This window comes from Pelodiscus sinensis, chromosome 1 (assembly GCF_052426305.1).
Source record: "Pelodiscus sinensis isolate ZL-2025 chromosome 1, ASM5242630v1, whole genome shotgun sequence".
Taxonomy (NCBI): domain Eukaryota; kingdom Metazoa; phylum Chordata; order Testudines; family Trionychidae; genus Pelodiscus; species Pelodiscus sinensis.
This window is the reverse complement of record NC_143052.1, coordinates 97369820-97396010: the sequence shown is the minus strand read 5'-3', so window position 1 is coordinate 97396010 and position 26191 is coordinate 97369820. Positions and strand designations below refer to the sequence as shown.

The 26191-nt window shown below is 46.8% G+C and overlaps 2 protein-coding genes across 2 annotated transcripts in view; one reads left to right on the top strand and one right to left on the bottom strand.

Annotated features, from left to right (window-relative positions):
* SYN3 (synapsin III) overlaps window positions 1-20676 on the bottom strand; it is a 382630-nt gene extending 361954 nt beyond the window's left edge. The window contains exon 1 of the mRNA XM_075938194.2: window positions 20587-20676. The gene's annotated coding sequence lies outside the window, so the exon portion shown is untranslated. The remainder of the gene's footprint in view (window positions 1-20586) is intronic.
* Window positions 684-9692, top strand: LOC112543844 (protein HP-25 homolog 1-like). The gene is made up of 3 exons (XM_075938161.2): window positions 684-945; window positions 3804-3980; window positions 7260-9692. The coding sequence occupies exons 1-3, from the start codon at window positions 903-905 to the stop codon at window positions 7760-7762; spliced, it is 723 nt and encodes a 240-aa protein (XP_075794276.2). The 5' UTR covers window positions 684-902; the 3' UTR covers window positions 7763-9692.
* Window positions 20677-26191: the final 5515 nt, after the last annotated feature.

Below are 26191 nucleotides of genomic sequence, written 5' to 3'. Positions count from 1 at the left end.
CCCCTCTGAGACTTTTTAATCTAACCAGTGCCAGTAGCAATAACAGTGAAGCCGCAGCAACACAGGCTAGCCACCACATCCATACCCGCCCTCGCTGGCAGGCTTGTATGTGAGCAGCTAGTCCATGCTGCAGCCTATGGTGCCATTGCTTTCCTGCTCTTGGTGCTGATGCTAACTAGATCAGAGCCAGCTTGGGTACATTTACACACACCTAGGGCTCAGCGCCGCTTGCAATATAGATTTTCCCATAGTCTCAATAACACTTGGTCTTGTATGTAAGTGTTTCGCCCCCACCCCCTCAGGAAATGTAATAAATACAGCTGGTCAAACAGGGCTGTGTATTGATACAAAATTGTGTATGTATACCTAGGCCTCTGCATTCTTAAACAATAGCCTATTCTCTAGTTGGCTAAAGCAGCTTGTTTTTTCCCTTATAGTCCCTTTGTTCCACATTCAGCCTGCCAGTCTTTGTCCCTCAACAATAACTGGCAGAACAATGAAGGAAATGAGCCAAATTCACCCTGAGTGGAACTGTATTAACATCAATGGAATTACACCAGGGAAGAATTTGGCGAAGGACCCAAATACTTCAATTAAGTGAGTCAGCGATATTTGTGTTAGATAGAGCCTGTTATTTTCATCACTGGTATTTAAAAAGATACAGCAGCTAGTGGGGAAGAGCACAATGAGAAAACAGGAAGCAAGCGGGGAATGTATCCTGTTGGTTGGAATAGTGTCAGTACTAAAGCAGGCAGGGTCAAGGTAGGCCTCTGTGTATGAAGCAGTGATGAAGGAAGCTGTTTAGTCACACGTCTTTGAGGGTCCTAAGCAGAAGGGTGAGGAGCAGAAGGCAGTGATTCAGGTGACAGGCTTTCAAAGTTGCTCGCTTCCTAGCTGCCGGGATGTCACAAGCAAGACAAGAAACTCACAGCTTCTTTTTATCAGGTGGGTCAGCTCTTATGGAGATACATGGTTTGATTCTCCTCTCATGCTGAAAGGCGAAAGAAATCGGGAGTAACTCTGGGCTTCAGTGGAGCTCTGCCCATGTATAACTGGGATACAGAGGGCACTCAGGCCCATAGGCTTCTAATTAATACAACTGGCTTAATTGTGGCTTTTAACACCCCAGCATTGGGAAGGGCAGCTTTATGGAGGGAAAGTGGCTCCCTACACCAAGGCACGCTTCAAAAGCATTCTGCCTGCTTCAGTCCTGAGGCAAGAACTGTGGCTCTAAGAGCTACTGAACATGCAGCCCGTGGGCCGCATGTGGCCCACGGCTCATTGGTTTGCGGCCTGCGGTGCGGTTTGGATTTACACGGGGCTCAACATGTGGTCGGGAGCCAAAACAAAAAAGTAGTCAATATAAATGGTCTTCTGTTGATACATGTTTTAGTAGTTAAATTCCTGGACTGTCATTGCTCATTAAAAGTGCTGTTATATGGGTGGAAATCAGGTAAATATTGCATTTTATTAATGTCAGCAGAACTGACTTAAATGGGGCCTGAGAGTTGTGTCTTCTTTGCCATTAGCTTTTATGGAAGCATAGGCCATCAACAATTTCTTTCCAAGCCTCTCTGTCTTGTGCCACCTTTTCTTTTGCCCATTTTCCTCACATTTGCATCCAGGTCTCTTCTCCAACTATTCTTTGGCCTTCCTCTTCCCCTTTTCCCTGGGGGTTCCAGGATACGGATTGTCTCGTAATGCTAGTTGGTGGCTTCCTCAGTATATGGCCAATACATCGCCATCTTCTTCTCAAGATCTCTTGCTCTACTGGGCATTGCCCTGCTCTTTCCCATAAGCTAATGTTTGTAACCTTGTCAGGCTACTTCAGGCCAATGATCTTACGCAAGCATTTATTAATAAAAGTTTGCAATCTTTTGATGTTTGTCCTTGTTGTTCGCCATATTGATTCTGAGCCATATAGAAGTACTGATTTTACATTTGAGCTGAAGATCCTTATTTTGGTCTGTAGCTTGATCTCTCCTGAATTCCATATGTTCCTCAAAATAATAAAAGAACCTCTTGCCTTCTGTATTCTGGTCTTAATATCTTCATCAGTACCTCCCACTTTATTGACAATACTACCTAAATAGGTGAAGGTATCAACTTCCTCCAGTGTCGTTCCTCTCAGGACAATTGGGCTGCTGTTATTTGCTGCATTCACTTTCATGATCTTGGTCTTCCCCTCGTGGAACTTCAGTCCCATCTGCTGTGAAATCTTCCATAGGGCCCAGGGAACCTCACGGGGTTGTGTGTTGTGTAGTCTTGCCTTAATCTTTGTATTCATGTCCGTCAGTGTGAAAGAAGCTATTTGCATATATATTTGCATGTATATTCAACCACATTTAAATTATGACCCTCAGCATGTGCTGTGAGTATCATTGTGGCCCCCGGGGCCTTCCAGAGTTGAGTAGCCCTGCTCTAAGATCAGAGTAGTCCTGTGGCATCGTAGGGTACGTCTAGACTACATGCCTCTGTCGGCAGAGGCATGTAGATTAGGCTACCCGACATAGGAAAATGAAGCGGCGATTTAAATAATTGCCGCTTCATTTAAATTTACATGGCTGCCGCGCTGAGCCCACAAACAGCTGATCAGCTGTTTGTCGGCTCAGCGCGATAGTCTGGACGCGCGGGTGTCGACATGAAAGGTATTTGTCGACCACCTGGGATGAGGTTTACCTGGGTGGTCGACAAATACCTTTGATGTCGACCCCCGCGCGTCCAGACTATCGCGCTGAGCCGACAAACAGCTGATCAGCTGTTTGTCGGCTCAGCGCGGCAGCCATGTAAATTTAAATGAAGCGGCGATTATTTAAATCGCCGCTTCATTTTCCTATGTCTGGTAGCCTAATCTACATGCCTCTGCCGACAGAGGCATGTAGTCTAGACCTACCCTTAGAGACCAACCAAAATATATAGAATCATGAGCGCCCGTGGGCAAAACCCACTTCCTCTGAAGAAGTGGGTGGCATCCACAAAAAGCTCATGATTCTGTATATTTTGATTAGTCTCACAGGTGCCGCAGGACTATTCATTTTTAAAGTTACAGACTAACTAAGATCACGAACAGCTCAGGAACAACTGCAGTATTCTTTCAGAGGGTGCAATGCTTGTTCCTCACTGTGCCAATTTAGATCAGATATCTGGGGTGAAATACCATTCCTCCCTCTCTCCCCCACACAGACACAGTCAATAGGATTTCTGCCACTGACTTCAGTGGGGCCAGGAATTCACACCCCTAGTGCAGAAAGGGGGCACACAACCCTTTTAGGAAGTCTAGAGCTGCTAGAGCTACTGTTGTGTAACTTACTTCTACTCTGCCCCATCCACTCCAAGACCAAAATTCTCCCCCATCCCAGGAATCCTTTGTACAGAGACACAAGAGCACCCTTGTTTGAAGTCTTTGTCCCACACTGGTAAGTTCTCTGGGGCCCACTGCCCTATTTATGTAGAATGCCTAGCACAACAGGACCCAGATCTTGGGTTGTCCTTCGGCATTACCATAATAAATGTGATTAATAATGATCTGAGTAAAGGTAGGCTCAGAAATACTGTGCAGTTCACATCCTGGAACCTCAAGGCTTATCTAGACTACTGGGAACAGTCAAAACAGGATCTGCAAATTCCTCAGGTTTACGCAGCTTTTTGACAAAGGAGGGGTTCGCCGAAAAAGCCACGTCTAAGCTCTGCTTTCGAAAGTGCGATCGGAAGCATATTTTCTTTCAGCTGTTCCCGGTGGTCTAGATAAGCCTTCAGTCTAAGTGGCTGGTTTTGTAACAAGCTCTAACTGTCTTCCACTCCAGGAGTCTGGATTTTGGCTGTTTCTGCCACTGTGACAATGGCAGTACAGGAAAAAAGCCCTCTTGCTCCATGTCTCCCAGGACCCCAAGGACCTCCTGGGAACAACGGTGTTCCTGGTCATAATGGGCACAACGGGCTCAATGGGGAGAAAGGAGACATGGGAGACAGAGGGGAACCAGGTAAGGCACATCTGAATGAATCATTTCACCCAGTACTAAGGTCTGATAGCACCACTTCCCCAGTTCTCTCATGCAGATGTCAAGAAATCGCATATTTATAACAACCAGAATCATTTTATGGCAGCAGGTACTTGGTGACAGAATTGTGATCCTACCACAAGAGATTTGCGCTTTCTGAAGGTAGACCGATGGTATTGTGTGGAGGGTGAAGGAGTCAGGGAAGGGGGCTGAGAGGTTGGGGGGGGGGGGGCTCAGGATTCAGGGAGTAGGGGTCTCTGGGCAGAAGGTGGGGGGCTAAGGAGAGGGATGGGGGATGCAGGAATCAGGGCAGGGAGTAGAGGGCTCAGGGCAGGAGGCTGGGAGGCCTGAGGGAGCTCACCTGGGTCACCTGTGGCGGTGGCAAGGGTGGGACTGGACTGGCTGTGGGGGCTGCCTGGATGGTGGAAGCTGCACTGTGCCAGTAGTGATGGCTGCCAGGCTTGGCTGGGGCTCTGCTGGCTGCCCAGGGTTGTGCTGGGCTGCCAGCAGCTGCCTGTGCTGCCCATGGAGATGGGAGCTGTGCTGCCCACCTGCTCCCTCTGCCTGGCACTGGGGCTAAGGGTGATGGGGGCAGTGTCTTGGGCTCCTGCTGTGGCAGGCCAGAGGGACAGTGGTGTGGCTGCCCCTCTGTGGTCACTCTGCAGTATAACTGTTCCTCCTAACCACCTCCTCCATTTTCATGCTATGGAAAACAATCCCATTCCAGGCACATCCATTTTCCTGGCACAGCCACACCCCCAACCTGCTTTAAGTTAGGAGACGAGGAAGCTGCTTGCCAAATTTGGTGGTCCTAGCTCTTACCGTTTAGGAGGTGTTCTTGAACAAAGGAACTCACAGATGGACATTTCTAAAATACAGGCAGTCCCCGGGTTACGTACAAGATAGGGACTATAGGTTTGTTCTTAAGTTGAATTTGTATGTAAGTCGGAACTGGCTCCAGATTCAGCTGCTGCCACTGAAACTGACCAGGGACTGACTACAGGAAGCCGGAGGCAGAGTTGCTCTGCCCCCAGCTTCCTGGAATCAGCCTGATCAGTTTCAACAGCTGCTGAATCTGGAGCCTGGGACAGAACAGCTGGGGCGCTGCCCGGTAGGTTCCCACAGGACCAACCCGGCAGCACCCCAGCTGCTCTACCCGAGGCGTCCCGCAACATAAGCCTGATCTGCTGGGGAGGGGGGGCGCAAAGCTAGTGTGCCCCCTCCCCTCCTCAGCAGACCAGGGAGACCCGAGCAAAACCGCACAGGCGGAGGGACCCCGCCGCCCGTGTGGCTTTGCTCCTTTGCCCCCGAGCAAAGCCGCACAGGCGGCGGGATGCCGCCTGTGCGGCTTTGCTCCTGTCTCCCTGGTCTGCTGGGGGGGGGTCCAGCAAAGTCGCTGGACCCCCCAGCAGACCAGGGGGACAGGAGCAAAGCCGCCCAGGCGGCGGGGGTCCCGCTGCCTGGGCGGCTTTGCTCGTTTGCCCGGGAGCAAAGCCGCTGAGGCAGCGGGACCCCCGCCGCCTGGGCGGCTTTGCTCCTGTCCCCCTGGTCTGCTGGGGGGGTCCAGCGGCTTTCCTGGACCCCCCCAGAAGACCAGGGAGACCGGGAGAAGCTTTTCTCGCCCCGGAGGACACGGGCGGCGACCCGCCGCCGGTGAGCTCCGGGGCAAGAAAAGCCCCGTTGGTAAGTGCGGATCCGACATAAGTCGGATCCGCGTAAGTCGGGGACTGCCTGTAGATAGATTAGGCACTAGATGCACTGCTGAGAAATGCAGCAAGAGACATTTGCAGAACGGCTAGGAATGTTTTCATCATGGAGAGGCCTTGAAGTGAAACACAAAAATCCATGAATTTGGTTTTCAACATGTAAAAAAACCTTCTCTCTTAACCCGCCTTAGTGGCCTCCCATGGGAGGGAAAAGGCTTGTCTGAGACACTCCTGGTGGTTTATTCCTAGTGCTCTGGGTGGGTCTCAGTGTTAAGGCTCACGAAGCAGGGTGAAGGGCGGGCTGAGAGCCTACACACAGGCCAGCCGACAGAGGGGCCAAAAAGGTCAATCACCTCAGGGCCCAGAGATGCAAAAGGGCCTCAGGCTTCCAGCCACTGATACTGCGGCAGTGGCCAGAGACCCAGGCTCTTTAAATCAGCACCAGATCACCGTGTGGCATGCGTGCCAGGTGGTTCTCAGGGCTGCCTGAGGAGGGGAAAGCCATGGTTTACGCCAGGAAGCACTCCCCGCCCTTTCCAGGAGCATGGAGCTGTCTCCCCCCTACACCTTGCCTAGGGGCCCAGCAAGTTTGTTGCCCGCCCCCCCACGCCCACACATATGTGCTTCAGGCAGTTCTGAGGAGATAATGGGGCATATCAAGGAAGGAATGCACAGGGTATTGCTGTGCTTCAGTGATGTCCCCCTGTTGCAATGCTGCAGGAGCTGTAATGGGACGCATGGCAGGGACTAGAAATGGAAGGGGGTGGGGGAAATTTCCCCTGTAAAATTTTCCTTCAAAATTACAATTTGGAGGGTTTCACCCCCTCCCTCCAAAACAGCTTGTTTTGTTGTGGAAAGTTTCTGTTTGGTCAAAGAAAATTCTATTGAGGGAGAAAAAAAAAAATCTAAAAAAAAAATGTTTTTGAACAGCTCTATTAGGGAAGCTCTTGAGCTAATCTAAGCTGCTTAGGGGAGCAATCTAGCTCACAGCAGTGCCTGCATAGGAGCTGTGCAAATCGCCTTCTCTCTGACCCTGCCTTGCATCCAGCACTCGATGAAATTCCATTGTTTTAGATAAAATGATTGCTTCCTTGCTCTGAGACCCCAGAGAGGGGACAACATCCACCCACAGACCTGTTCAATATGAAGTTCTATTCTTCATACACGTACACCTGCCCTGGGAATGCTTCATGAGCCTAAACACTTAGGCACTCTCCAGAGTATTAAGAATAAGCCACAAAGCGTGTGTCAGTCAAATATTTTCACTCCCTGGGGAGCAATGAACAGTAGAGTGTTGTTTCTGAAGTTAAAGCTAAGGCTGTTTTATTTTGAATAGAGTGTATGGGTATGGTACGAGAATTTCTTTTATTTTAGGGAGTTTACTCTTATTTAAATCGCAGTTTATCCCACCCTGGTGGGCAGTGATTCAGTCTGACCCACTGCAGGCATTGCCAACAAAGAAGTTTTGGGGGATTTTAAATGAGTCACGTTTCAGCAGCATGAGAACAAATGGAAACATTTCTGGTTCTTGCTGATTCTTTTTAATCGTTTGCAGGTGCCACAGGAATGCCTGGACCACAGGGCCCTCCAGGAAAACTAGGTCCAATGGGACCAAAGGGTGAAAGAGGACCACCAGGTCCTAGTGGCCCACAAGGAAGCACAGGAACATGTCTGCCACGCCAGAAATCTGCCTTTGCCATGAAACTTGCCAAAAACTATCCAGCTCCTAATCAGCCCATTATATTTCATCAAATCTTATACAATGATCAGCAACATTTTGATAAGGCCACAGGAATTTTCACCTGCCACGTACCTGGAGTTTATTATTTTGGCTACAATGTGGAGTTGTACCGGAACACCACAAGCCTTCTGTTAATGAAAAACAGCAAAGCAGTGCTAGCCTCATATCAGACCACCCTAAAGTCTTATGAAAATATGTCAGGAAGTACAGTCCTTAAGCTGGAGAAGGGTGACAAGGTCTGGTTAGAAGTGATCCAGGAAAGTAACGGAGCAACGCAAACAAGCTACTTTTTGGGTTACCTCATATTTGAAACTTAGATTGCTGCAGAACTCCTGAATTAGCCTCATTATTGCATTAGAATTCAAGAGATGAGGAAAGCATATCTGGGGAGGCAGGAGGTTGTGTTAGGATCTGGTATCATATTATAGCAATATCTAGTATTATGGCTTCACCATCTACTTTTATGATTGCCCAACATTTCCCATTACAAGATGCAACTGGGGGCTGGGACAGAGAAAAGTAGATTTGGGCAGGAAACCTGAGGGGAAAAACTGGGACTGGAGGCTAGAAGGGGGAAAGGAGGAGAAGAGGGAAACTGGGACTGGGAAGCGGGGAAAAAATGAAGGGGGAACCAAGAGCAGATGAGGACCACAAAGGGGGACCAGTAAAGCAGAGAAAGGAACTGGGTGGGAGACATATCTGATAAGGAGCAAAGACAGGGAAGGAGAATTAGGATGGTCCAAGCTAAGAAACTGGGAAGAGGAGCTGGGGGAGGGTGGTCTCAATGAAACTGAAAGAAGAGCTCTGAGAGGGAAACTTAGAGCCAGGGGGATGGGAAATATGGGCATGGGGCAGGCATTATAAGCTACAGGGGTGTGGAGAGAGATTGGATGAAAAGCTAGGAGGGTGAGATTGTCCTCAGCCTCCTGTCTACCCAGGCCCAGAGAGCTAGATAAGGTGGAAAAAGGGACTGGATGGGCAAAGAGACTAGGCAGAGTGAGAATTGTGGGGAGATACTGGGATAGGGACTCAGTAGGGCAGAGGTGGCCAAACCATTTAACAAAGAGAGCCAAAACAGTGGCGGAAAAAATGTGAAGCGCCGCACCAGAACCGTCAGAGGAAAAAAAAAAGCCCCCCAGAACAGAACTGTTGAGCAAAAACAAAAAACTTAACACAAAAAATTTTTAAAAAGAAGGCTGCCCCTTCAAGATGGCTGCCATCTTGGGCACCATTTTTAAAACCCTGCAGCTCCGACCCAGCAAGCACAGGGAAGCCGGAGGGTGGTAGGAGCCATTGGGGGGGAGGGAGTGCACAGGAGTGGCTTCATGATCCACACTTTTGGGGGCCAAAAGCCGCATGTAGCTCGCGAACCACGGGTTGGCCACGGCTGAAATAGGAGGAACACTGGGGCTGGCTGGACAAGGAAACTGGAACAGGTTGGAGAGAAGAGACAGGAAAATGCATGTGCACTACAGTACACTCCCACCAAAGGATGGAATGGAACCAAAACAATTTCTGACTCTCACTATTCCTCTGCTGTCAACAAATATATGTGAAATCCTCTGGCAAAGTGCCTCACCCTCCTCTAGTGCAGGTCCACACAAAGTGTAACAACCTACTACTGCCATCAGTTACTCAAGTGGCAGAGGTCTGCGTGGTGGATGCAAAGGTTCCAACGCTGCTAATGACCCTGCATATCAATATGTTGACACACAAAGGAATGTCTGTTTTTTCAGTATTCCTTTTTTAAAAAATAGGAAATTACATACAACAAATTACACTAAGAGAACATTATTAAGATTGCAAAGTCAAGCATTCAAATATTAGGAAATGCCAGAATGATAGTTGCCTTTAATGCTATATCTAGACTGCAAGTTTCTTTTGGAAGAAGCTTTTCCAGAAGAGATCGTCCGGAAAAGCTTATTTTGAAAGAGAGCATCCACATAGCAAAAGTGAAATGAAATAGAGATGTGCTTTTTCTTCAGATTGGACACCATCTCGCATTTAAGTTGCGATTAGTCTGGATGGAGTGAGTGGCCACCAGGGCACCTGTGTTATTTCCTGGGGGCCTCTTCTTTCGAAAGAACTCCATCTTCTGCATCCACACACACCTTTTACCATCAGTGGAAAAACCCCTCTGTTCTTTTGACTTTGTCGAAAGAACTCAATGACATTGTGGGCGCAAATATTGTTTTTCCAGAAAAACGCAGCAGTGTATATGCACCCTAACACATTAATTCAGACCCCTTGTGTGTACGCATGCATTATAACACAGCCCTAAACTGCATGATCACATATTTTTCCACAGGACTCCTGCCTAATTCAGTGCACAGGATGGGTCATGTTGTGGAGGTGAAACGGGGTTGTATAGTGAATGAGGCTGTAGGACCTTGGTCTCACTTGTTGCAGAAGTAGAAAGGTGTGTAGTGCATGAGGCAGGGTCTTACAGGAAGAGAGGTTGCTCTCATATTTAAGATAACTGAATGCTGCCCTGAAGAACTGGATTTTATTGTCTCTGCCACAGAATTCTGCATGGTGCTGGGCAAGTCACTTAAGAGAAACTTTTACAGGTGTTCACTGTGTTTTCCCTCCTTTTCAGGATCCTTGACATAACATCCTGGGGCCTGATTTGCACGAGTGCCAATCACTTTTAGCTGCAACTGAAGTCAGCAGGAGCTCTGCACTGAACATATACCCATTGAAAATATACTGTATATGAAGTGCTATATATTGCTAAGTATTTTGAAGAATCATCTTCTGGATGTCTCAACTTGGGCATCTAAAAGTAGTGAACACATTTGACCTTAAAGTTTGTGCCTCAGTTTCCCCCCTCCCCTCCATCTGTCAAATGAGGCTACAACTTTCTCACCCTATAGGGAGAGTGTGAAAATAAATTCATTAATGTGCGTGAAGCACTTAGATACTATAGTTTCAGAGGGGGGAGCCGTGTGTCACAGAGCAGGTCCTTTTGACCATGGCCTCGTGCGTGGATTGCCCATTCTGCCACACAAAGGCCCCTCACAGAAAATGTAGGCCGCTGACACACTCTGAGAAAGCATAACTTGTAAGTGCACAATGCAGCTTTCTGTGAACGGAATTTAACCTTGTAGGCATCTAAGAACAGGGAGGTGAGCATGAAAAGATAGAGCACAGCTGCAAAAGATAAATAAGACTCTTTTGACCAGACCTTGAAGGTAGGGAGGTAGGCATAGGGAGATATGACGCAACTGCCATGCACACTGACCATGCCCGCACCCGGCACTGTCCACGGGGCCATCAGGCAGGCATCATGAAAAATCCTATCAGGCAATATTGCACATTACCTCATTACCAGCCTATCAGGCCCAGCCAGGAAACAGACCCTAATAAGGTACCGGACATCAGGTTATGTTATAAAAGACCCTTGACCCCTTTGTTCAGGGAGGTTCCGTGTATTGAGGGCACGTGTCTTTTTGCCCGGCTGAAGGATTGATCACCCTGAGGCTGCCTCCCCACCTTTCGAGTCAAAGATAGGGTTACGCGAGTTCTGAGCATGCTCCAAGTTCTAGTGTGTCTTTACGCTGTTATCGTTGCTGGATTTGTAAGTATTGCTTAAATATATGAGTTATTGATTTAGTTAATATTTGAATCATGTTAATTTCATTGTGTGATGCTGTAGAGTGTAACTGAGTTCTATTAACCACACTGTGTAAATTGTATAATCTTGTGTTGTGTAGTGGTGCTGTATTTAGGCCAAGCATAAGTGTTAGAAATAGAAACCCAGCAGCTGATAAGTTGTAGAGGTAGATTAATGACTAACTCCACCAGCTGCCCTAAAATAACCATAGAGGGGCTGGCTGTGGACGGAGTTTTTATTATTATATTGGCTTTGCTTTTGTATTTTTTATTTGCATGCTGCGCTGCCTTAAGCGAATTAGAGATAGTGATTTAATATAATCGAATTATAATCACAAAGTTTGTAATCAGTTAAGTGCAGTTTGGTTCAGTTTTCCCCTCCTGTAAAAACATTAGGCAATTGCTGGTTTTAAAATTCATTTAAAAGTCACTTGATTTTTGATAAAAGAACCATTCTGTTTTATAAAAAATCATTTGTTTCACCATCATCCAGTAGTTTTCACTGGGTAGTCGGTTTTAACCTCTGGGGGCTCCCATCACATCACCGAACCAAGTTGCGACACCGTGTTAGTCTGTAAATGAAAAAAACCCCCAATGAATAGTCCTGCAGCACCTTAGAGACTAATAAAAAATGTAGATGGTATCATGAGCTTTCATGGGTACAACCCACTTCTTCTGATGAATGGAGTTATGGGGTCCAGGTTGCAAAATAAATAGAAAAAGAGAGGGGATGGGGAGGGACATTAATTGGATTACTTGCTACATTCCACATCCTAATGATATAAAAGGCAAGTACCGGGTACTTAGAGTGGGTTCCAAGTACTCTTATCAGCTTCGTTTAGCACGGAAACTCTAATTGACTATTCTTTTCCCATTTTTTTCCTTTCTCTTTCCCTCCCCAACCTCTCTCTTTCTCTGCTATTTATTTTGCAACCTGGACCCCTCAACTCCATTCATCTGTATAAGTGGGTTGTACCCAGGAAAGCTCATGGTACCATCTACATTTTTTATTAGTCTCTAAGGTGATGCAGGACAATTTGTTGTTTCAGTTTTTTTAGATTCTATATTGATGGGCACCATAGAAAAGCCTATGAGAAAATTAATAATTCTGTTTTCAGAGCTGGATTTGACTAGCATGCAGTAAATTATACCCAGGGCCACATCTTGGACAACAAGGAGGAAACAAAATATTGAACAACTGCTCAAACCTACAGTACAACTTTCTATAGGTGCAGCTGCACTGCTTTAGCATGTTGGGTGAAAATGCTCTAGCCAGCGAGAGAGCACTCTCCTGTCGGCTTCAGAACTTCACCTCCTCAAGAGGCTGTAGTTATGTCAGGACAGAAGCTCTCCCACCAGCACAGCACTGTCTATACAGGGGGCGGGGTGCATGTGTGTGTGTTAAGATTGGTATAATTACTTTGCTCAGAGGGGTGGTTTTTCACACCCCTGAAAGATGTAGTTCTACCAAACTAAGTAAGCAGCAAAGGCCAAGACTAAGTGAAGACAGACTATCCTGAGTATTAAATGAGACAGGAGTACTGTGGGAAAATAGTAGGGGACCATGGGATTAAAGACTATACTATAACACATCTGTGTGATGAATATTTTCGTAATATTTTATGAGTTCTGTTGTCTCCGTTTCCCCCTTGTGCTGTGTTGTTACCAAGTAAGTGCAAAAGGACTGGTACTCACAGGGTGGGTTAGGAAATATTGGTGTGGGCATTGCTGAGCTGTCTGGGGCTTAGTCCATATATCAATGAAACATTTGAACAGAGAATAGGTATCAATGTCTGTGCAGTTAAATTTGCTGTAACATGATGTGACTCACCAGCATCACGCTTCCTGCTGGTCATTCTGGGAATTAGCTCGCCCTTGTCAGAGTGTCTCACCTGTTGTTACCTTTTCCTCTCCACCACTGTGTTAGGACCCACATCCTTGCCTGACGGTGGCTTCCTCCCCTCTGAGTACTGCCCTGTCGTAGTGCCCCACACTCCGGGGTCCTCCCTCTCAGGGAACCCCAAACCTCTACACCCACCTTGGCTCAGTGACCCACTGCCGGTCTTCATCTAGTCGCTTACCTCAGGGGCAAACTGCAGTCTGAAATGGCCACTCAGCATTGGCAAGAGGATGTGGACCTGCTGCCTTTTGCTACCCTGGCTGCTTCCCTAATACTCTCAGGCCTTGAGAACAAGGCCTCAGGCTGGGAGCTTGCCTGAGCAAAGCGCCCCAGCCATGCTTGCCTTTCTCCAGCCCTACTCTGTGTCAGGAAGCCTTTTAGTTCCCTGGCAGCTAGGTCCCTTCCTGCTCCCCAGCTTGAGCAAGAGTGAGTGACTCTTTCCTGCCTTCCAGGATCCTTTATTTATACTGCCCTCAGCTGGACTCTAATTGGCTGATTCCTGACATAACTGTTTGGTCCCCAGCCCCAGCCCTCCCCCTGGGCTGGATTTAACCCTTGTAGGTCCAGTGCAGGGCAGATGCCCCATCACAACTGCTAGCAACCAACTGGAGGAATTGGGATTCCCCTCCCATTCAACAGGGGAAAAAGCAACATTCCCCAGCTGCAAGAAAAAGAACAGGGAAGATGTGAGGTGGGAGGATAAGAGCTGGTTGCTGGAAAGAGTTAGGGCTCTCAACTGGCATCTGACCAAAGAAGTTGGATGGCGCTTGACCCAAGGGGCTCCCCTGGCAAGGGTTAAGGTTACTAAGGGCAGCTTACTCCAGGTTAGGGCTAGAGTTAGGGGCAGAACACTGTGGGCTAAGGTTTAACTTGGGGTCAGTAGGATTTCACATGATAGCATTTAGGTTTCTATAGATATGAATCCCCCATTTAGGGTTAGGCTTGGAATCAATAGGGGTCCCACAGCAAAGGTCAGGGTTTCAAAGGATAGGGCTTCCCTAACTAGGGATATGCTGGGGGCCAGAAGAGCTTTTCTGTTATAATACCTGAAGGCTACGTCTACACTGGCACCCTTTTCCGGAAATGCTTAAAACGAAACAATTTTCCGTTATAAGTATTTCCGGAAAAAGTGCGCCTACATTGGCAGGATGCTTTTCCAGAAAAGCACTTTTTCCGGGAAAGCGTTTGTGCCAATCTAGACGCGCTTTTCCACAAAAAAGCCCCGATAGTCATTTTCGCGATCGGGGCTTTTTTGCGGAAAACACTACTGTGCTGTCTACACTGGCCCTTTTCCGGAACAGTTTTCCGGAAAAGGACTTTTGCCCCAATGGAAGCAGCACAGTTTTTCCGGAACAACACTGACAATTTTACATTAGATCATCAGTGCTTTTCCGGAAATTCCAGGGCCCAGTGTAGACAGCTGGCAAGTTATTCCGGAAAAGCGGCTGATTTTCCGGAATAAGTGGCCAGTGTAGACACAGCCGAAGTGTTAGCACCCAAAGCAGCATAGCTGAATTACAGATACATTCGTTAGTATGCCAAACTTCATATTAAAAAAATGATACATATGCCAGCAAATAGGCTACTCATATGTGGTAAATCATAAACCTATCCAGCAATACCTTAGGTGAGTTATCTTGCATAAAAGTACATCTCAGTTATGTCATATTCATATCATAAGCATATTTTTGTAAAGGAATGAAATGTCACAATAATAAAAGTGTCAAGACATTTAAAAAAATCACCACTCAGTGTGAGAGGTGGCACTGATTTGGGGTAATGGCACTGAGAACTTCAGGGATTTGTTTAATATTCAGGGTGGACATTCATAAAAAGTCAACGAACATTTCAAAGTTCACTTTCACTACACAAATGTGCATCATGGAACCTTCTTTTAGGCTCTGTAACACTAGGAGGAATTAGAAAAGGGCAAATCATGAAGTCAAGATAGGAATTTTGACTGTCAGTCATAACAGTTTAAAAAAAAAAAAAAAAAACAACCAACCAACCTACCCCACCAGCAATCTGAAAGAGAGTCAAAGATGAATCCACACACTGGGCTGTGACATTTAATCTACCCTAAGGAAAAGCAAATGGCTGGCGGGGTTACAGGACAATGCTGGTTGTTTCCATTTTCTCTGAAAATACAAATCAAAGAAAAGGGAAAAATTAGATGGCAATGGTCAGTTGTTGGGGCACTAGCCTAGGATTTTGGGGAGATAGATACATTCCCTGCTCTGCCACAAATTCTCCAATTAGACCATGGGCAAGTCACTTAACTCATCTGTGCCTCAGTTCCCCATCTGCAATTGGGACAATAGTGCTGCCCTACCTCTGTGGGCTCTTGGGATGATAAATACAATGAAGAGCTCAGCTGCAATGGTAAAGGGGGTTGTATAAACACCTAACATAGATTATCAAAGGTGGAATGCAGATATCCTGACCCAGAACTGACACTTGATGAGATCAGGAAAAGTTTTGATCCTGCTCCTAACATTTTGCATATGTTGACGTGTATTCTACAATGGTTGTTGGCTTGCCATTTCCAGCTCTTGGCATGATTATTTTGATGAAATGCATTCACAAATCACAACCCCACTGGAATTTAATTGACAGAAAGGAACAGAAGTGAACACAAAAAAAGCTGCACTGCAGAGTGAGCTGAAGATATATGGGACCTACTTACAAGCTCACGTGAAAAATGAGAAAATAATGGCACTTATTTTGTGAGGTATTTGAATTATGAGCCCATAAGTCTTGAAATCTTGGCCAACGTGCTCCAAAATGACTTGGAAATATGAGAAATTTACTGCACACTAAACATTATTTCCCCCTTATGGAAAGGACAGGGTCTTTCTTTTCCCCTACTCTTGCCATTCATCACTTAGTGGAGGAAACTCACAAGCACCAAAGCCCATGAGGAAAAATATGTTCTTTGTTCCAAGTTTTACCCCTCTCTCTACCCCCTTTTTCAGCTATCAACCATTCTGGTTCACATGACTGGCCAAACGCAAGAGCAAACAGATGGAAAGTAAAGAAATGCCCCATTTCAAAGAGGAGTATTTTTGTACAGTGGGTTTATATAAATGCAGCAAGGCTGCTCCAGCTGGGGTTGAGGTGATATGTTCATATTATTCAGGTGCACCAAACTCATGGAGTGAAAGGAAAACCATCCACACACTCCCTAGCACAACCCTGTTTATCCAGATGGAATGAGGGACCCTATCGGGATTTATTCAGACAAGGGAAATTTGGGGAACAGGAACAGTTCCTTGCTAAATCATGGTGAGCTAGGCCTCTAAGGAGTTGTCCAGTTCTCCCTGCTGTCCTCTTCACTCCTGCCAATCCCACAAAACCTGCCCTCCTTTTTTCCCTAGCCATGTCCTCTTAGGTCAAATTGTGTCCTTCCCCTTGAGAGAAAGTAAGGCTCTCTGGCAATAATCATCCCCATGGAGATGAAAGGAAATGGAAAGTAAGAGGGAAAATCCAACACACTGCTTTAGAGTGATAACACAGAGCAGGGCTTCTCAAACTTCTTAGGCACCAGCAAGATGATCAGCAACTTCCTAATGAGCCTGTGGTACATCCTCTGTGTGATTTTTAGGGTCCCTTTCTCCATCAGTGCAGTTAGGAAGCCTCTCAGCTGCTTGTGAGGAACTAGGCTGACCCATAATTCCACCACTTTCTGCTTATTGGAGGGCAAAGGCCAGAACTGGGACTTGGATGGCTGCTGCTGAAGGGACATGCTTTGGAGTCTCTTAGGCTATGACTAGACTACACTGATCTAGTGGAAAAAGGTACATAAAACGCACACTGCAATTTGCATACCTTTTTCCGATAGTCTTTTTGGAAGCAGCTTTTCCAAAACATGGCCCATCTACGCTGGGCCAAATTTCAGAAAAACTTCCTCTTTTGGAAGAGCCCTTCTTCCTTGTGGAAGTGGGGGGAGGGGGGAGAGAAGGCAAAAGAGCAGACACATTCCCTGGATGCGGCAGAGTTTTTCGGTATCCCGGAAAACCCACGAAGTCTAGACGTAGCTTTACTTGCCTCTAGATGTTTTCTGCTTCACCTTTCAGTAGAATCATAATTAAACTGGTGTCCTGGGCTGTGGCTAATGAAGTGATCCTACTGTTGCAATGACAGCCATTTGTGATTTCTGTGCAAGCTCAAACAGCAGCACCAGGGAAGAAAATACAGTTTGAAACAGAAACAGTATTAATACCTAGTTAACACAATGAGAAATACTGAGGGGAAAGCAACATTATGAACAAAGGGAGTTAGTTAATGATAATGTCTCAAATGCATGCATGTGATTTCATGTAAGTTGGTGTAAATCCAGGGTAACTCCTCTGGTTTCAAGAGTATAAGGCCACTGTAAAGGAGATAAGAATTGTCTCATTGTATTTTAAAGATTTTTGTCAGCCCCCCATTTGTGAGCAAGACAATCTCTCACTAAGGGACAGAAATTACATTTGCAGGACTTATATAACAGAATTCAAAGTATACTAACAATTTAAGCTGACGCGGCTAGCATTTTGAAAGGGCAATGCTAAGATCTGAGGCTAAGTGTATAAAGATAGATTTTAGCAGATTAACTTCTCTGAAATGGCCAGGTACAACCAACTAACTTGAGTTACAGTGTTTCCAGAAGTGACATTCAGCCAACTATAGCAATTAGAGTGAAGAACACGGTGTCCTAAAACAATTTCCTCTGTTTCCCTGAGGTGATGGAAGTCCAAGGGATGGAAGGATAGACTCCAGTTTGATAAATGAACCTGGTGATCTCACTAAAAGAGTATCAAAGTTATTTATCTGAGGCTAGATACTGTTCTCTCTCATTGAGGTTAACGGGTCTTGTGCTGACCTGCTCTTTCTGTGATGAACAGCTGCCATATATATACTTGGTGACTGTCATCCAGGATTCACTTCACGTCTCATTTAAGCGGCTGCAGCAGAGGACACCAAGCCGAACTCTCTTCAGTTTCCATTCTCACAGCTCTTGCTAAGTTAGTCCACCCTTCCAGGCAAGTCTAGTCAGACCCTGTGTGACAATGTGGGAATTTGTGTAATATTTTTCCAAATCCTGTGTGTGCCTCAGTTTCTTCTATGTGCTGCAGCGTTACCTATGGAGTAGAAAGGGTTGTTTGCTCTCCGCAAAGGCCCAGAAACTCAGGTATTAATGGCTCTCAGCTGTCTGGGCCTTGGGCCCTGTATCAAAGGAGTTTTTGATAAGACCATGAGAAATCCACTCACCAGGACTTTGGTACCAAAGTCCTGGTGAGTGGATTTCTCCCTGTCTTCTCAAAAACTCCATTGATCTATACCCAAACATAGGATTGCTAGGCATGAGTCAGACCTGTATTTCTGGGCCTCTGCAGGGATTAAACAGCCCTTTCCTATCACTAAATCAAAAAGGCAACATGGAGGGGAAACTCAGGCGCTCGGTATTCATAGAACACTTACAGAAAATTCCTACTCTGTTGCACCTCAGGAGTGTCCTGCTACAATTCCCAGATCTTCTCTGAAGATCCAACCTTCCATGAAGCACCAACCCGTGGGGTGATGTCACCAGTTCTTTCACAGGGTTTTCCTGCAGACTCAAAGCAGGAGTGGGCTGGGGATAAAATGTCCATTAGGAATCAGCACAGAGAAAAGTCTGCCAGGATTTGTGGACTGTATCCTCCCTTAAAGCTGCCGCCTACAGAAATCTCCTTTTCTTCTATCCCAAATGTAAGTAAAGTTGCTATCAAATGCATGCAGTAATATAGCTTTCCTGCAAGCCAATGCAATTTTCTTTGAGCTCAACTGAAATGGTTTCCTTTCCTGTGAGCTAGCTTTTGAAAGCGTGAGAGTATGTATTTCCAAACAGATAGGTCTTGCCAAGTCTGCACAGGTCACTGTCAGTCATGCTATTTGGCTACATAGGCGTTAGTTAGCTACAGAGGGGCAAAAACAGTTTAGCTCAGATGGGTGGACTCAATTTAACAGTATCTTTCATTTGTCACCATCTAATTACCAGCACTTTTCCAGCCTTCACTTTGTGCATGTCCTGTGTCCATGTCACTCTGTCTAGAGTGATCTAGCAGTGCCTATCCCAGTGCTTGTTAGAATTGCTCCACAGCAGCCAAGACCTTCAAAATGCATTTAGGCACCAAACTCTGACTGAAATCAATACCTAATACCTTTAAGAATCTAGACCATCCTCCTTCATAACCTTACTCGCAGCAACACACTAGTGCACTCATTTCTTCCAATTATCCCTGACCAAAAAACCAAATTAGGCAACCCTTTGTAATCTACTTTCGAGCATACGGACCCCTTTTCAATCTATTAACATTTCAAAGACACTCCCTCCCTCCCCGCAAACACTATAGCTGTTTTCAAACATTCCATTACTTTATTATCATTTCAAATGTAGAACTGTTCATGAATTTCAAGGGCGGAACTTCAGGAGGGTAGGAGGCAAGGGTGGAACTTTGGGAGCACGGGGGTGGGCAGCAGCTGTGTGCGCTGGGACGCGGCTTGCTTTTGATCCTGTTCTCCGGGCACAAAGGGAGCGAGGGGGAAGTGCTTGCATGCTGTGCATGCCTCTCACACATGTGCCAGGCTTGCAAGCACTTTCCCCTCACTCCCTTAGCAGCCGGGGAAGGAGATCAAAAGTAAGCTGTGTTCCAGGGCACATGGGAGAGAGGAAAATGAAAAGAAAAGTGGTCTCGAGCCTTACTTTTACATTTCCGCAGACCCCCTCCAGTATCCTTGTGGCCCCCTGGGGGTCTGCAGGCCACAGGTTGGGTACCCTTGATCTATTTGTATCTCACATGTGTAACACTCACCAGGGAAGGAAAGCACATCAGCCACGTTTTAGAATGAGCAATAACACCATTTCTGAAAGGGATAGGCCACAAGTGGAAGAATTTGATCCCAGAGCTGGTGTTGGATGTTCAAAGTAATACACTCAACATAAACTCTGGTCTCGAAGGGTCTGCATTGACCTAGCCTCCTCTACAGTATTAGCATACTGATTAGAACAGGCTTCTCTTATAGAACCTACAGATACAGGGTGACTAAAAACACCAAAGGCCTCCTACATTTAAGCGATCTCTCTGCATGCCACACAGCTACAGTTGTGACCGCAAGAGGAATCTGAGCAGGATCCCCTTCTATTTAAAAGGGAGAAGAGGGCTGGCAGTGTTGTCTGTGAGGGTTGATGGCTGCAAAGGTCTGGCTGCTGTGGAGGATTATATCTGCCCAGAGGAGGGGTTCATGTTAAATGTGAGGTCTGTACTTGCATACAGCCATCCATTTATATTAGATGCACCCATTTAGAAACCTGTTGCAACCACCTCTCCCTCCCATTGCCCCTGCATATCAAGTAGTTAAGCATCTAATGGGTACAAAATTTTCACTCACATTTAATGGTAGATGCAGAATTGTGTTCGCCACACTGAGACTCACTACAAGTCAAAACTATTAGCTTGCCTGTTGAAGCTAAAACCCACTCCCACCCCTAAGTAAGTTCAGCCACCTTGAACTCTCTCCTTAAGCACTTCTGAGCTCAAGAGAAGAGGATTTCAAGCCCTTTAGCCCCCTCTAAATCCTTGTTTAAAAAGTACTAGATTGACCAACCTGGAACTTCATCTCATGTCTCCCAGGGGGTTACTGCACAAACAGTAGCAATAGCAAATTCTCCTGAACATCCTCTTCCCATAATTGTTCCTTTTCCCTCATGTGGGAAGGTTAGGGCTTACACTTTCAAGGGTGACTAGCAGTGTTCCCTATAAGCTGCAGCACAGCTTCCCAGGTGATTCATCAGCCCCGCCCAGTCAGTCAGCTCCCTGCATGGAACCCTGAGCCTCTGACTGGGGGGGAGGGAGGGGTTGATTAATCATCTGTGAAGCTGGGCTGCAGTTTAGAGGGAAAACTGGTGACTAGTGATTTTAAGCAACCAGAGACATCTTTAAAAGAACCTGATTTTCAGAAAGTGCTGAACGCTGATTCTCTGACAATCATTTTCCTTTGGGGACCAATATAAAGATAACTAGGTGAATTTTTATGGCCTGAGCTATCAAATTTGACCTCCTGTATAATCTAGAAGTCCCTTCCGTACTACCAAAGAATTCTATGACTTCATGTTCCAATTTGGGCACCAAAAATCACTAGTCCCTTTTGAGAATGTAGGCTAACACCTTTTTGGGCACCCTATGCACTCAGTCCTTTTCACTGAGGCCTGAGCCCTTTTCATGATTAAAGTCTCTAGGGCAACCATATCACAATGACAGTGAGGCAAACCTGTTATTAGGGTTGCCAGGTGTCCGGTATTCTACCAGACAGTCTGGTTTTTGTGCCCTCTGTCCGGTAAAAAATTTCAGAAAATACTGGACATGTGCAAGTCTGGTATTTTCTGTTTTTCTGGCTGGGCACTGGATGGAAGCCTGGCAGGGGTAGGCAGAGTGGCTGGGAGGCAGGGCCGCGATCAGTGCTGAGAAAACTGTGGTCGCGTGCAAAAGCCTGGCAGGGGCAAGAGCAGGGGCAGGGGAAGTGGCTGGGACTCCCAGCCACTCCCTCCCACCCGGCTTCTCTACACAACCAGAGGCTCCCAGCGCTGGTCGCAGCCCCGCCTCCCAGCTGGGAGCCTGTGGCTGCGTGCAGAAGCCATGTGGGGAGTGGCTGGGAGGCGGGATGCAATTGGTGCTGGGAGCCCTCAGCTGATTGCGTCTGAGGAGGAGTGATGCCGGAGTGATGCCTCGGGGAGGAGGAGAAGCCCTGTCCCTGCTCCTGAGCACTGTTCAAGCGCGCTATGGCGCCGTAGTCCAGGAGAGAAGCCCGCAGGTGCTTTGTAGTTGCGTTTAGGCGCCTTCCATGGGTTTAGCCAAAACTGACTGGGGTGGAATTTCTGCTTCTTCCCACTGGGACCCCAAAGACCTGGCTATGGGGGAGTCACCTTCCTACCCATGGTCGCCCTCCTCCCCTGCCCTGCCATTGTGTTGCTGCGGGGTCTGCCTCTCTCTGCTTTGGGTAGCAGGTGGCTGTTTTGCAGAGAAGGCTCTGCTGCCTCCCCCTTTGTTCCCAGCTTGGTGGCTCTTGGTAGTAGCCACACAGGATGTGTGTTTGGTGTGGGTGGGTTTTTTTTTTTTTTTGCTTGATAAATTTTTAGCCTATGTGTTCAGTATTTTTGGGAGACAATCTGGCAACCCTAGGTACTCCCCCAGTATGTCCTATGCACCCTTGGAGATTTTCTCCCTCTGATACACACTTTCACTGTATTTTTAGTTATAAAAGCACCGGTAACAGCTACCAGAGATCCTGGAGCGTGATTGATATTTTCTAAGAGCCCTTGATGGCAGAGCACAAAAAACTATAATTAATCATATGTTGTTTTTTTCCTTTCTTCCCCCCTCCCCTCACTCATTGTCTCTCACACAATACAGGAGACAATAAAATCATAAGTGGGTGGCACTTTCGATTGCCCAGAACTCAGTAACTCAGCAGGAAGGAGGAGGCAGAAAAGGTTTCAGATTTAAAAAAAAAATCACTTCAGCAATTATTTCCAATGCAGAAGTGCTTTCTTATCCCGAGGGAACATCAGTTTTCAAAGTATATTACCATCCTGGTGTCCATTCAGGGTACGGTATTTGATCATCTGCCTCTCAAAATCTCCATGATTTACCATCTTGTGGATTTTTTTTTAATATGCTGAAGCTGTACAGCTAATGGCCCTGAATGGCTGTTAAATCACAACGAGCTGCCTGCTGGCTCCAATGCAACATTATTAATAAGAGAGATCTTAGGAACCATAATGAAAGGCATAGATAATAAGACTGAAAATATCATAATGACACTCTATAAATTCACGGTACACTCACACCAGGAATACTGTATGCAGTGCTGGTTGTCCTAACTCAGAAAGGCATACAAAAAGGTAGAGAGAAGGGCAACAAAAATGATTAGGGGTATGGGTGAGTTTTTGTATGAGGAGAGATTGAAAAGACTGGGACTTTTCAGCTTAGAAAACAGATGACTAAATGGGGATATGATAGAGAGCGATAAAATCTTGACTGGTGTAGAGAAAGCGAATGAAGAAGTGTTATTTACTCCTTCACATTACAGAAAATTAGAAGTCAGCCAATGAAATGAATAGGCAACACGTTTAACCCCAGCTAAATGAGATACTTTGCAGTGAATTACTTTATCATTCATGTATTGCTGTGTGATGTTATGATTATCGAAGTATAAATTTGATTAGTAGCTAGAAGGGACAAGTATGTATTAGACAGCTAAGTAAGTAGGGCTGAAAACACAAGGCCTACGGGCTGAGGCCTTCAGGATTTTTGCTTAGCCCTATTAAGCTTCAGAGTTCAGAAATGTCTGACATAAGTAAATGATTGAAGAATAACCGGCTGCCATAAGATTACAGGAAAAGATCTGACAAGGGGTGGTATTCAGAAAAAGTAGGTGTAAGATTAATTTTAAATCACAATATGTCCAAGAGGCACATTTTTTCTTATACATGCCTTAGCCATGTGATACAAGAGAATGAAAAGAAGTACATACACTCTATGGAAAATGAGGTATGCATTTTTGGGGGTCACCAATATAGAAAATGAGGATTCACACTTTCATGCACATGATATGAAATATAGTCAGGATCACATTATAAAAGAGGTGCACCAGATTGGGAGATTGAGTTCCCTATGGGACAACTCCAGCTGGAACCAGTCCCTAATGATCAGTTGGCAAGAATCTCATTCAGGATGTAGTGTGACTGCACTGGTAACTTGGGCATAGGTCCTTATAGGATTTCTATACGTGTGGGTAATCATGACTTTAACTGGAACTTTAATACAACTTGTAGAAAAGAGTAGCCCTTGTACTTGTGAAATGCAGGTGTGTTCATGATCCTAGGTCTTTATATGCTCCTACGCTACGTCTAGATTGGCATGATTTTCCGGAAATGCTTTTAGCGGAAAAGTTTTCCGTTAAAAGCATTTTCGGAAAAGAGTGTCTAGATTGGCACGGACGCTTTTCCGCAAAAGCACTTTTTGCGGAAAAGCGTCCATGGCCAATCTAGACGTGCTTTTGCGCAAAAAAAGCCCCGATCGCCATTTTCGTGATCGGGGCTTTTTTGCGGAAAACAAATCTGAGCTGTCTACACTGGCCCTTTTGCGCAAAAGGGACTTTTGCCTGAACGGGAGCAGCATAGTATTTCCGCAAAAAGCACTGATTTCTTACAGTAGGAAGTCAGTGCTTTTGCGGAAATTCAAGCGGCCAGTGCAGACAGCTGGCAAGTTTTTCTGGAAAAGCGGCTGATTTTCTGGAAAAACTGGCCAGTCTAGACACAGCCCTTGAGACTCTAAATCTGAAGCAAGTAGCAGAAGTGACTTTCACTCCATTGAGCTTGAAACTGTAGCCACCAGAGCCAAACCCACATGATGTAATACAAGTTTACTAAATTAATTTTTAATGAAATCTACCACTTCTTCACACAAAGCACAGTCAACCTGTGGAACTTTGTTCCTAAGTGATGCTGGGAAGGCAAGAACGATAATTGGAGTCAAAACAGAATTATATAAGTTGAGTGGGCAAAATACAGTCTGCAGGCAGTATCCAGCCTGCCAAACATTCGAATCCGGCCCGCTTTGATACTCTGGGCCTCTAATGTCCTGTGACCCTGCAGGACCATTGGGCAGGCTTCCTGCCTGTCCTGTTATCACATGCTCAAAGCATCCGGCTGCTGGGGCCAGCGTGTGCATCTCTGTGTGGCTCATGCCCCTTAGGGATGGTGGTCTCTGTATGCTGCCTCTGCCCCCAGCACAATCCAACCAGCCCCTATTGGCCTAAGGTAAGTGCTTCCCAGCCAGAGCCTGCACCTGGCACCCCACCCCTTCTTGCACCCCAAACTCTTGCCCCAGGACACATCCTAAAGCCTGTGCACCCTGCCCCAGGTCACACCCCAAACCCTTCTGCACCCTGCCCCAGGTGACAAGTCCCTCCTGCCCCAAGTCACAACACAAACCTTTTGCACCCCCTCCTACAGCCCTGTCTCCAGCCACAACCCAAACTCCTGCAGCCCTGCCCGAGGTCAAAACCAAATCCTATGCATCTCTTACTACACTGCCCTAGCTTCTACATCAGGGGAGGGCAACCTAAGGCCCCCAGGCCAGATGCAGCCCATGGCTTGCCTGGATCTGGCCCTCGAGGCTTGGGGCTCCCCCCAGCACTGAGGAGCTTGGCTGGTGCTCCAGCGCCACCTACTGTGCCCTTGTGGGGCTGGAGCACACACAATCTACCAGTGAGGTGGGGTTGGTTTTTGTTATTTTTCTTTTTGTTCTCACTCGTGTGCAGCCCCCAACTGATTTTTCTGTGGGTCAGTGGCCCCCGACCCTAAAAAAGTTCCCCACCCCTGCCCTACATGCTCACACTCACGCAAGTCTGAAATGTAAGCCAGCAGAGGGCAGCGATGCCACACGTACACACTAGCTAGTTTACCAAAGCAGTTGGGGAGGGACCCGTTTGTTTAACTCTTTGTATTTCCCAGAAGAGAGCAATCTAGAGACAATCTCTCTCTCTGGCCAATGGGAGCCCCCTGTCCCTCATGCTTGACTCACTTCTGCTGATGTAACTCAGGAGGAACACCACTGACTTCCTGGAGGCATGCTGGTGAGAGAGGAGTCTGCCACCTGGTGCTGCCAGGCAAGCCTCGGAGGGTAAGAACCTTCCTGGTTTTGCTGAAAGTCTCCCAGAATTGGATGTGATCTCCTGGAGGCTACTGAAGCCATGCTGGGAGATCAGCCACAAAAAGTGTGGCAGTGCAGCAGGGCTAAGGCAGGGTCCCTGCCTGCCCTGGCTTCATGCCACTCCTGGAAGCAGCTGGTACATCCTAGTGGTCCTTGGTGAGGGGGAAACAGGGGTTCTCAGCACTCTGCCCCAACCCTGGGTGCCTATTCTGTAGCTCCCATTGGCTGGGAAATGCAGCCAATAGGTGCTGCAGGAATGGTGCCTGCAGACCCAGGCAGAATGTCCAGCCTCCTTGCTCCCCCTCAAGAGCTGCAGGGATGAGCCAGCCACATCCAGGGGCAGTGTGGGATCAGGGCAAGCAGGGAATCTGTCTTAGCCCTGCTGGAGCCCACACCCCTCAGCCCAGCTGCCCTGAGCCCCTTCCCAGAGCCAGCACCCTGAACCCCTGCCAGCCTATGCCCCTTCCCATACCAGCACCCTGTCCCAGCCCTAAGCC

Excerpts from the sequence above, each read along its gene's own strand:
- LOC112543844 (XM_075938161.2), top strand. The coding sequence starts at position 903 with ATGTCACAAGCAAGACAAGAAACTCACAGCTTCTTTTTATCAG. Across the intron at positions 946-3,803 it reads TCACAGCTTCTTTTTATCAG|GAGTCTGGATTTTGGCTGTT; the intron begins GTGGGTCAGCTC and ends CTTCCACTCCAG. Across the intron at positions 3,981-7,259 it reads GGGAGACAGAGGGGAACCAG|GTGCCACAGGAATGCCTGGA; the intron begins GTAAGGCACATC and ends AATCGTTTGCAG.